At 41.1% G+C, this 12,806-nt stretch overlaps 2 protein-coding genes across 2 annotated transcripts in view; both read right to left on the reverse strand.

Moving 5' to 3' along the window:
- Nucleotides 1-12,806, reverse strand: part of PLCH1 (phospholipase C eta 1) — a 261,607-nt gene that overhangs the window by 205,205 nt on the left and 43,596 nt on the right. The window lies entirely within an intron of this gene.
- On the reverse strand, nt 7,510-7,883 carry LOC128592563 (60S ribosomal protein L36a-like). Its single transcript, XM_053600540.1, has one exon. It carries the CDS (start codon nt 7,881-7,883, stop codon nt 7,563-7,565), a length of 321 nt encoding a protein of 106 aa, XP_053456515.1. The 3' UTR covers nt 7,510-7,562.

Genomic DNA, 12,806 nt, shown 5'->3' on the forward strand with positions numbered 1-12,806 from the left:
AGCAGGGCACTAAATAATAAATGTGTTCCCTCTTATTCCGTTTAATTAGGCATAAGCCACCATCCTCTACATGTAAAGAGGAGAAATTCTAAAAATACTTACATGTCAGTCACATATTCTGACCAAGAAATGAATATGGACAAAAGTGGGAAAAACTGTTTTCAGAAATCCTGCATTTATCCTACCCAGGTAGTAGGTGCCCATTCTCTGAGCGATTGTATTGCCTATAATTCCAGAATGTACCATCATATCACTTGAGATTCTGAGATGAAAGGCCTAGATGCTGACCTTTTTCCTTTTTGTAAAGCTGAAATAAAAATGCATCTTCTTAACTTTTAAAGGAGTCCTATACTGTTGGAGAATTCTCCTCGTGACCTCCCAGGCCTTTTTCCCTCCTCTCTTACTGAGAAAACTGGTGCTTTAGTCTGGTGCAGACCACACTTTCTGCCATCAGGGTCACTCCACAGACAACACTCACTTCTGGACTAGAGATTTTCAGATACAAGAGCAGAGATTTTAACAGTATGCAAAATACTACAATTAAACAGCTTTTACAAATAGTGCTGGTCCTCAAATTAGACTGTTTAAAGAGAGGAACTTTCCATTTGATAAAATATACACACGGATAATCAACATGAAGCCTGAAAAGTGTATTAAATGAATTCAAAAAAGCCCAAGACATTCTTTCTTAAGAAATGGGTTTGTCCAGAGGGAGGGTAATTGGTGGAACCACACCTACGGTGCATTTTACAAGGGTGCATGTGAAACTTACTAAATGCAGAATATAAATGTCTTAACACAATAACTAAGAAAATGACAGGCTATGTTAATCAGTGTGATGAAAATATGTCAAATGATCTATAAAACCAGCGCATGCTGCCCCATGATTGCATTAATGTACACAGCTATGATTTAATAAAAAAAAAAAAAAGAAAGAAATGGGTTTGTCTTTATCCATTTTAAACCTTGTATCAGCGGTTCTCAACCTGTGGGTCGCAACCAACTGTATTAAAGGGTCAAGGCATTAGGAAGGTTGAGAACCACTGCCTTACATGTTTGTAACAATCTTTTTTGAAGTACCCCTGGATTCACAGGAGAGGTGGCCTTTTCTTCTCTCATAATCTCAGCAAAGATGTTTATAAGTATTTTTTTCTGAGTTCTCCATGGCAAAATCCTGAATGAAGAGAAGAGGAGGCTCTTACAGCCAGAGAGCCGACACATTTCACAGCACAGAGTAGCCGCGCCACTGGGCAAAGCGCAAAAACAAAGCAGTTAATGTCCCTGCTAAATAAGACACGGAAATCCATTCAGCAATATTTTATCACACGCCTACTGTACGCGGCACACTGTGCTGTGTGCTGAAGACAGAAGGCAGGACAGTCCCTGCTATCCTGAAACGTGGGGTCAAGGGACACGAATGAAACTAGTCACCACCCAACTATTTTGTCACACTGAGGCAGCAGCACAGAGTGATGGGAAAGCATAAAACAGGGTTTGACCTGGTCTGAGACGTTGGAAAATGTTCCTCTGAACAGGGAACTTTCACTCTGGGATCTGAAAGACAAGCTGAAAGTTGGCTGAGTTTCTCTCGGCTTTGTTAGCTGGCCAAGGACAAAGTTGGCTAGAAGTGTGAGCTTTGTGGGCAAGGAACACAAGCTTTGTGGGCAAGGAACACAAGAAGTGTGAGCTTTGTGGGCAAGGAACGCAAAGGTCAGGGTGCAAAAAGAAGGGGACGGGCGAGATAAGGCTGGCAAGGCTGACAGTACCAGGGAGGAGGGAGTTCTGTACCAGACACATGGAGGCTGAGGACCTGGGGAGCATCAGTGGAGCCCACAGGCAGGCAGTGGACACCTGTGTGTGCAGCACAGGGGAAAGTCAAAGCCAGGAGCACATGCTCAGAGTCACCAGCATTGTGTGGGAGCTAAAACTGTGGGACTAGGTGAAGCCACTTCACACTAGGTTTTATGGTTTGGGGGCGGTTGTTTCTTTAGACAGGGTCTGCCTCTGTCTTCCTGGTTAGAGTGCCATGGCATCATAATTCACAGCAACCCCAAACTCCTAGGCTCAAGATACCCTCCTGTCTCAGCCTCCCAAGTAGCTGGGACTATAGGCACCCACCACGAAGCTGGACTAGTTTTTAGTAGAGACGGGGGTGGGGAGAATCTCACTTTTGCTCAGGCTGGTCTCGAACTCATGAGCTCAAGCAATTCACCCGCCTTGGCCTCCCAGAGTGCTAGGATTACAGGCACAAGCCTCACGCCCAGCCACACTAGGTTTTAAATTAAAAATCTGAATATTCCTTTGAAACCACTTGTACAAACCCCAAACATATTTGCTGAAATAAATGAGTACTAAGAAAATATAAAATGTCACAGATCTATTGGGTTGACTTCACCTACACCATATAAAGGAATCAGCTGCCGGTTTTCCCCTTTGTTTTGATAGATGAAAGACAGGAGGTTTTTGTGATTGCAAAGGCAATCACTAATTTACTGTCCAAGAAAAAAATCTGGATCTTCTGTTTAACCAAATTAAATAATTATGTGCCCAGAAAGAAAGCCGAATGTACTTGGGAAAAGACATTCATCCTCCCATCAATCTATGTGCACCCATTAGAAACAGAGTGGGAAAGACAACTGAGAAAATGAGAGAGCAGAGGAAAATTAATTCCAATTATGGAAATGCAGCTTAAAGAACAAAGGCTTAAATTTGTAACACAGGTCTAAGGGGAAATAATTCTCCTAAGTAGCCACTTAAAACGTGAAAAGTCTGCAAATCTGAGGGAAAAGTTGACTGTTTATTAGATACATTATTTCCTCTTTCTAACTGAGTAATTAGAAAATTGGTATTCCCGGGCAGCGCCTGTGGCTCAGTGAGTAGGGCACCGGCCCCATATGCCGAGGGTGGCGGGTTCAAACCCAGCCCCGGCCAAACTGCAACAAAAAAAATAGCCGGGCGTTGTGGCGGGCGCCTGTAGTCCCAGCTGCTTGGGAGGCTGAGGCAAGAGAATCCCGTAAGCCCAAGAGTTAGAGGTTGCTGTGAGCCGTGTGACGCCACGGCACTCTACCCGAGGGCAGTATAGTGAGACTCTGTCTCTACAAAAAAAAAAAAAAAAAAAGAAGTTAAAAAAAGAAAATTGGTATTCCCAAACACAAACAAATAAAACAATCAAAGGTTTTGCTGGTTGGCCAGACTCCCAGTGGCTGCAGGTTTAAGAGAAAGAATTTGAGAATCTACTGGAAAAGGCCAGCCAAGGATCTCACTTGCCAGCAATAGGCTTGTTTCCAGTAATTAAAGCTAAAGCTTCCAAGAATGAATATTGTTACTTCTCTCTTTATTTTTTTCTTACTAAATCACACCTGTGTACATTGATGCGACCATGGGGCACCATACACTGGTTTTATAGACGGTTTGACACATTTTCATCACACTGGTTAACATAGCCTTCCTGGCATTTTCTTAGTTATTGTGTTAAGACATTTACATTCTACATTTAATAAGTTTCACATATACCTTTGTAAGATGCACCGCAGGTGTAATCCCACCAATCACCATCCCTCCACCAACCTCCCCCCACCCTCACCTCCCTTTCCCCCTGCCCCCTATTCCTACCTTAAAACTGGGTTATAGCTTTCATGTGAAAGCCATAAATAAGTTTCATAGTAGGGCTGAGTACATTGGATACTTTTTCTTCCATTCTTGAGATACTTTACTAAGAAGAATGTGTTCCAGCTCCATCCATGTAAACATGAAAGAGGTAAAGTCTCAATCTTTCTTTAAGGCTGCATAATATTCCATGGTGTACATATACCATAATTTATTAATCCATTTGTGGATGGATGCACACTTGGGCTTTTTCCATGACTTAGCAATTATGAATTGGGCTGCAATAAACATTCTGGTACAAATATCTTTGTTATGATATGATTTTTGGTCTTTTGGGTATATGCCTAGCAGAGGAATTATAGGATTGAATGGCAGATCTATTTTTAGATCTCTAAGTGTTCTCCAAACATCTTTCCAAAAGGAAGATATTAATTTGCATTCCCACCAGCAGTGTAGAAGTGTTCCCTTTTCTCCACATCCACACCAACGTCTCTGGTCTTGGTGTGATATGGGCTAATCTTATTGGAATTAGATGATATCTCAAAGTAGTTTTGATTTACATTTCTCTGATGATTAAAGATGATGAGCATTTTTTCATATGTCTGTAGGCCGTGTGCCTGACTTCTTCACAGAAGTTTCTCTTCAAGTCCCTTGCCCAGCCTGTGATGGGATCACTTCTTCTTTTCTTGCTTGTACGTTTGAGTTCTCTGTGGATTCTGGTTATTAAACCTTTGTCGGAGACATAACCTGCAAATATCTTCTCCCATTCTGAGAGCTGTTTGCTTGCTTTACTTACTGTGTTCTTGGCTGTGCAGAAGCTTTTTAGTTTGATCAGGTCCCAGTATTGTATTTTTGAAGCTGCTTCAATTGCCCGGGGGGGTCCTCCTCATAAAATACTTGCCCAGACCGATTTCTTCAAGGGTTTTCCCTGCACTCTCCTCTTGTATTTTTATAGTTTCATGTCTTAAGTTTAAATCTTTGATCCAGAGAGAGTCTATCTTAGTTAATGGTGAAAGGTGTAGGTCCAGTTTCAGTCTTCTACAGGTTGCTAGCCAGTTCACCCAGCACCATTTGTTTAATAGGGAATCTTTTCCCCACTGAATGTGTTTAATTGGCTTGTCAAAAATCAAATAACATTAAGTATCTGGATTCTTGGTTCTCTATTGGGTTCCAGACATCAACTCCTCTGTTCTTGTGTCAGTACCATGCTGTTTTGATCACTATCGATTTATAGTATAGTCTGAGGTCTGGTACTGTGATTCCTTCTGCTTTTTTTTTATTTCTGAGTAATGTCTTGGCTATTGGAGTTTTTTTCTGATTCCATATAAAATGAAGTATTATTTTTTCAAGATCTTTAAAGTATGACAATGGAGCTTTGATAGGAATTGCATTAAAATTGTATATTGCTTTGGGTAGTATGGACATTTTCACAATGTTGATTCTTCCCAGCCATGAGCATGGTATGTTTTTCCATTTGTTAACATTTTCAGCTATTTCTTTTCTTAGAGTTTCATAGTTCTCTTTATAGAGATCTTTCACGTCCTTTGTTAGATAAACTCCCAAATATTTCATCTTCTTTGGCACTACGGTGAATGGAATAGAGTCCTTAACTGTTTTTTTCAGCTTGACTATTGTTGGTATATATAAAGACTACTGATTTATGAATGTTGATTATGTAACCTGAGACCCTGATGTATTCCTTGATAACTTCTAAAAGTTCTGTAATAGAATCCCTGGTGTTTTCCAGATATACAATCATATCATCTGTGAAGAGTGAAAGTTTGATCTCTTCTGACCCTACATTGATACCCTTGATCGTCTTTTCTTCCCTAATTGCGGTGGCTAAAACTTCCATTACAATGTTAAAGAGCAGTGGAGACAATGGACAGCCTTGTCTGGTTCCTGATCTGAATGGAAATGATTTCAATTTAACTCCATTCAATACAATATTGGCTATGGGTTTGCTGTAGATGGTCTCTATCACTTTAAGAAATGTCCCTTCTATACCAATATTCCTAAGTGTTCTGATCATGAAGGGATGCTGAATATTATCAAAAGCTTTTTCTGTATCAATTGAGAGAATCATATGGTCTTTATTTTTTAATTTGTTTATGTGCTGAATTATATTTATAGATTTACGTACATTGAACCAGCCTTGAGACCCTGGGATAAACTGATTTGGTCATGATGTATAATTTGTTTGATGTGTTGCTGGATTCTGTTTGTTAGGATCTTGTTGAATATTTTTGCATCTATATTCATTAGTGATATTGGTCTATAATTTTCTTTACTTGTTGGGTCTTTTCCTGGTTTGGGGATCAGGGTGATGTTTGCTTCATAGAACGTGTTGGGTAGTCTTCCTTCTTTTTCTACATTTTGGAACAGGCTGAGTAATATAGGTACTAATTCCTCTTTAAAGATTTGGTAGAATTCTGACGTAAAGCCATCTGGTCCTGGGCTTTTCTTTTTAGGGAGGTTTTGTACGGTTGACGCTATTTCAGAACTTGATATGGCCTGTTCAACATTTCCAATTGATTCTGGTTAAGTCTTGGAAGGTGACGTGCTTCCAAGTATTGGTCAATTTCCTTCAGATTTTTATATTTCTGAGAATAAAGTTTCTGGTAATATTCATTAAGGATTTTTTGAATTTCTGAGGAGTCTGCTGTTATTTCGTCTTTCTCATTTCTGATTGATGACATTACAGATTTTATTCTTTTTTTCCTGGTTAGCTTAGCCAAAGGTTTATCTATTTTATTGACCTTTTCAAAAAAACCAACTTTTTTATTTATTGATCTGTTGTATAATTCTTTTGTTTTCAATTTCATTTCACTCTGCTCTAATTTTGGTTATTTCTTTTCTTCTACTGGGTTTGGGGTTGGAATGTTCTTCCTTTTCCAGTTGCTTGAGATTTCCCATTAAGTTGTTAACTTCCTCTCTTTCCATTCTCTTGAGGAAGGCTTGCAGTGCTATAAATTTCCCTGTTAGGACTGCCTTTGCGGTATCCCAGAGGTTCTGATAATTCGTGTCTTCATTGTCATTTTGTTCCAAAAATTTGGCAATTTCTTTCTAAATCTAATCTCTGAACCAACTATCATTCAGCATAAGGCTATTTAACTTCCATGTTTTTGTATGAGTATGCAGATTCCTGTTGTTACTGAGTTCAACTTTTATTCCATGGTGGTCCGAGAAGAAGCAAGGAATAATTTCTATTCCTTTAAATTTGCTGAGGTTAGACTTGTGACCTAAGATGTGATCGATTTTGGAGTATGTTCCATGGGCTGATGAGAGCTATGTGTATTCAGTTTTGTTGGGAAGAAATGTTCTGTAGATGTCTGCTAAATCCATATGTTGGATGGTTAGGTTTAAATCTAAAATTTCTTTGCTCAGCTTCTTATTGGAGGATCTATCCAACACTGCCAAAGGAGTGTTGAAATCTCCGACTATTATGGAGCTGGAGGAAATCAATTTGCTCATGTCTGTTAGAGTTTCTCTTATAAATTTAGGTGCATTCTGGTTGGGTACACAGATATTAATAATTGAAAACTAATCATATTGAGTATTACCCTTAACAAATATGAAGTGACCATTCTTATCCTTCCTTACTTTTGTTGGTTTAAAGCCTATTGTATCCGCAAATAGAATTTCAACACCTGCTTTTTTCTGATTACCATTTGCCTGAAATATGGATGACCATCCTTTCATCCTGAGTCTATATTTGTCTTTTAAGGTAAGATGTGACTCTTGTTTGCAGCCAATATCTGGCCTGAGTTTTTGTATCCAGTCAGCTAACCTGTGCCTCCTAAGAGGACAGTTTAAGCAGTTCACATTAACGGAGAATATTAATAAGTCTGGTAAAATATTGGGTATCGAGTTTTTCAAAAGTCCAGTGGAGTTTTTTTTTTTGAAGTGAACAGAATCTCAAGATTTTATTGTCTTCATGATAAAACAAAAGATGATCAGAACTGTATCACTTGACCCTTTCTCTTCTTATCTCCTCCCAGTTCAAAATGCTTGCATCTCTTAATAGCCAGAATTCTCTTAGATCTGCAGTTGGGCTCCACACACTCAAGCCTCAGCACAATCTTCTTTGTAGTTTTAGCCTTTTTCCGGAAAATCGGCTTAGTCTGCCAACCATAGCCACTCTGCTTCCTGTTATAACGAGACCTTCCCTGGGCATATAGAGAGTCCTTGCCCTTTTTATACTGTGTCACTTTGTGGGGCTGGTGCTTGCCACACTTCTGACAGAAAGTCCGGCGGGTTTTAGAAACGTTCACCATGTTTGCGCGAGCGCTAGCAGCAACGAAAGGCAGTGGACATTTTTAATCCTTTTGCCACTGTGGAAGTTGGAGTTTGATCAAAAGTTTCTGAGTGAGTTTACTTTTGTGGTAGAGGATTGTGCTGGTCATTATGGAGGATAGGTCCGAGAATATCCTGAAGAGCTGGTTTGGTTATGGCACATTTCTTCAACATATGAATGTCATTAAAGTATTTAATTTCTCCATCATAAATGAAACTCATTTTAGCTGGATACAGGATTCGGGGTTGAAAGTTATTTTGCTTTAGGAGAAAAGTCGATGACCACCCTCTTCTGGCTTGAAATTTTTCAGCAGAGAGATCTGCAGTCATTCTAATATTCTTTGCTTTGTAGGTAATGGATTTCTTATGTCAGGCTGCTTTCAGAATTTTCTCCTTCATATTAACTTTAGTGAAGTTAATTATGATATGCCTGGGGGATGTCTTATTCAGATTGAGTCGTGCTTGGATTCTGAAACTGTCTGCTATCTGAATTTGAGAATCTCTTGGCATGTCTGGAAAATTCTCTTTCATAATTTCATGGAGAAGGGCCTCTGTGCCCTGTGAGACCACTTCATCACTTTCAGGGATTCCAATGAGATGGATATTAGCTTCTTCAAATTATCCCAGAGCTCTCTAAGAGAATGGTCCATTTTTGCTCTCCATTTCTCTTCCTCTTTGACAGTTTGGGAGCATTCAAAGGCCTTGTCTTCAATGTCAGAAATCCTTTCTTCTGCTTGCTCCACTCTGTTACTGAGGGATTCTATTGTATTTTTCAGATCTTTGAGGGCTGCAAATTCTTGCTTCAGTGTGTCAAAATCTTTGATGGTTTTGTCTTTAAATTCATTAAATTCTTGAGACAACTTTTGAATTTCTCCTCGAATTTCTAAGTGCAACTTTTGAATTGCTTCAAATTTCTGATTCCAAATTTTCCTCCATTTTATTAATCTTCTTTGCAATCCAAATTCTGAATTTGATTTCTGACATCTCGGCCAGCTATTTATGAATAGGATCTTCAGTTACATCTGCCATATCTTTCCTTGGGGGGGTTGATCTATTCTGGTTATTCATGTTACCAGAGTTTTTCCACTGATTCCGCCCCATGATTGTTTTACACCATTTGATTTTTCCCCTGGAGCTTTGTTGAGGACCCATACAGTGCTATGGCCTGAGAAACTACGAACCTGTTTGGTGTGTTGGGGCTAAGTGGTTCTGTCTTGTTTTCAGCTGGTCTCTGTTTGACCCTAGTGAAATAGTTACTCTGGGTTGAAGTCTCAGCTATGGAGAAATACCAGCAATTAAGTCACCCTGCCCCCCACAGGCAACAATTGGAAAAGGAAAATTCAAACCTTCCTACAACCACACATGCAGGGCACCACCTGAATAGTCCTCAGGCGATTGGCTCAGTTCAAAAGGTCCAAATCAATTGTCTCAGTCAGCACCTATCTCAGGTGGGAGAGTTTAAAAGGTCTCTGGCAACTGGATCGCAGGGGTCTGGTGACTACTCCGATATGGCTACTCCAGGGCTCCGTGGAGTCAGGAGGACCCAGCCAGCAAATAGATCAATCTGGGAAGGTTGATGCCTCCTTTCCCGCCTTGCACCTCTGTCACACCCAGTCACTGATAGACCCGCAGGGCTTTGACCCAGTTGCCTGTAGTGAACAGATACTCCAGTGGTTTGCACCTGCCTGAATCACAAGGAAATCTATTTCTGCTCAGCCAGGCCACTGTGCTCTGCCTCTATCTTGCAGGGGGAGGTGAGGCCTGACAACCTCAGGTGCTTGATGGAGGCTGGGGGGTGTTCACTCAGTTCCAGCCCCGCCCTTAATTGATGTTACTGACAGAACAGAACAGAACAACTTTGCGGGAATTTGTTTCTGTCCCTGCTAAATTCCCCTGCAATAGAGAAGCTGTTTTGAGTTTCCAAGCCCCGTCTTTGCTCCTGCAGGTTTGTATTCGTTTACCTGTCAGTTCTAGCCTCCTGTCTTCCTTTGTCTATAGGCTGACAATCCCCTGAGGGCTGGGTGTGTCTTAGGCTCAGAATAGCAGTCCTCTGGGTCAGCCCCGTCCTGGGAACTTCCCGGCTCTGCACATGCATTTCTAGTCCCCACACTCCACCCAGGCAGGTACCACCTCAGGCAAACCCTTTACTCATGGGGCCTGTGTTTCTGTCCCAGATCTGTTCTGTGGTGGTTGCCACCTGAGTAGATGCCCGGCCTCCTCTGGTTGCCCAGGGAGACAGGGGGTGTGGCTTCAGAATATCTGGGAGTTAGCCCTATTTTTGCCAAAATACAGCTGCTACTCTGCGCCTCGGGGCAACGCTGCTCCGGTGTGGTTCAGTCTCAGCCCACCGTCCTCTCCTCACTCCCATGCCCCAGAGTCAGCACTGACCAGCTGCAGTTTAGGCCCTGTCCACAACCCTCAAGAAATCACCCAAGAATCTGGACTTCTGGGGAACAGGCCTCCAGACCTCAGAGTGAGAGTAGAGGGGAGTGCTAGGTATAGAATATATATATAGTTTTATACAGTTTTATGCCTGGCAGGAGAATGCTGTGACACCCTAGTAGGGGAGGTAGGTCCAGTTTTTAGAGGGTCTCTCCCGTGGAGTGTAATGGGAGGAGCTTTGAACTCTGCTCGTTTGTTTGTGGGGCACTCCGAGCCGTTCTCCTGGGGAGAGGACTCCCGTCCACTTGGTGATGGATTTTGTACCTTTTGTTTGTATCCTTGGGGTCGCAGCTCACCTCAGCAGGGTTGATGTGCGTTCTTCAACCTTCTCTCTTGGTGCAGCTTAATCCACCAGGTTACTTGCTAAATTTCTGTCCTTTAACTCTCCTTCTGGATGGGAGCCTCTGTGAAAAGCTGGCTTCAGTCAGTCATCTTGTCTCCCAATATTGTTACTTCTTACTCACCTGGGCTTTTCACATATCCGGATCTCCAATGCGCCTTTTCGCTCTGCCCCCTACAGGGCACCTGCATCTTTACAGGATATGAAAGATCATAGTGTGGAAAGCATGATAGAGCAATCACAGTGGGTTCAGCAAAATCCCTTCACGGAATTAGATTCCCCATGAGGAAAAAAGGCTAAGACACCTCAACACAGACTTTATAAATCTCAATCATTACTTGGTTCTGATTAATCCAGCTACATAAATGAGGAAGGGGTAAGCCAGAAACAGATGACTCCCACCCTCAACCCCCAACAGCCAGTTCCGGGACAACGTGGAATTTAAAAGCATTTGAGATGAAAATGTTATAATGGATCTGACCCTCAATAACCAAAAGTAGCTAGAAAATAATAGAATCTACCCAAGATGTTGCAAGGGATGTGCAATTTTTAAAGCATAAAATAAAACAATTTCGCATATATGCTATACTGAGTTGAGAAAGCTCAATAAACTATTTACAAATGGAATGCCCATCACAGAGAGAACAAAAGGCCATTCAGTGCAGCTTTCACTGAAAATTTTCTATTACCATATCTCTAAAAAGTCAAGAAAGAGCACAGGTTTCCAAAGACAGAACAAGTATGTTTCAAGCCTGCTCACATTAAAGATTATTTCTTTTGTGTTTTAAAGTATATATAAATATGTACTTTTGTAAGGCCTGAATGGATAGCTATGATTTGCCCCCAGACAAGGGAAGGAAAAAAGGGTATAAATCCAACTGGTCAGTTAATTCATAGCAAATTCTTCTATTAGCCTCTGTTTAAAAGTGGAGTGAGTAAGGGAGAGAGAGAACTGACCATTTATTAAAATTTTACCACTTAGGAAAGAATTTAGAGGTCATTTGCCCTAAATCCCAACATTTTGTTGATATGGAAAACTAAGTCCCATAGACAACAGTGCACCCAAAAAGTGACCCAGCTGGAGGGCAGCCCTTTGGAAGTGCCACACCTGGGTCTGGCCATGCCTTCCTCTGCCTGACCTTTACTGCCTGTCTGAGGTGTCTTTGCAAGATGCACGTGAACATCACAGACCCTCCCCTGATGCTTTCACCCTTGGTGGCCATCGTTGGGGGGTGGGGTCACTTAAGAGTGAGACTAAAAAAGGAATCTGAGCAAGGGTACTTCTAGAATTAGTTCTATTATAATTTATAACATATCGGTGGCTTAAGTGTATTTTCTCCCTTACGTCTTCTTGTTTTTACCAATCCTCTCAACTTGTCTTTGAAATTTTTTCCCTGCATTGTTCCTCTCTAGTAAGGGTGTTAAGGTAATACTTTTAATCTTAATCCTGCTCACAAATTCTTGACTATCATTGCATTAATAGGAATTCTATGAGCACTGGTATTTTCTGGACCTAGAAGAAGATGTTTACAAAGTTGTGGCCAGAAAAGGTAAGCTTTGACTCAGAAAAGAAATGCCACTGTAACACAAGATCCAGTAAGGCCCCACACTCCTAAAGTAGGCATGCTACCAAAATCCTAACTTGGTAACAAGCTAGCCTAAATTCAGTTTTGCATAATTTCATTCTCCTTTCATATTTATCGGTGATGATCTGGCTTTCTTCTATCTTCTTCCAGGAAGGATGGAACTCCAGTGAGGGAGAACTTGCTCACTCTTCTTTTTTGAATATAATCACATTTGTCCTAAAAGCTTGTGAGGCAGGCCTGGGCATCCCTATGCACATATACCCCACCTCTCTCCTTAGAGAGAAATGTAGCTCTTTGGCAACACAACACTAGCTACAAAGTTTACAGTGCAAAACGGAATCATACCCCTTTCACTGCCATCTTGCCAGCCTTTCGTTCCCATATGGGAATATGGAAAGTTTAATACACCTGAGTTTGATGATACAGAGATCTCAAACCTTACTGCTAACAAGGAAATGATGACTCTGGCAGAATCCTCATTTGAAGACAAGAAAACTGGAGGTCCCATAAGTAACATGAGACTACACAAATTAGTA

The sequence above is a fragment of the Nycticebus coucang genome, chromosome 8 (genome assembly GCF_027406575.1).
Source record: "Nycticebus coucang isolate mNycCou1 chromosome 8, mNycCou1.pri, whole genome shotgun sequence".
NCBI classification, from domain to species: domain Eukaryota; kingdom Metazoa; phylum Chordata; class Mammalia; order Primates; family Lorisidae; genus Nycticebus; species Nycticebus coucang.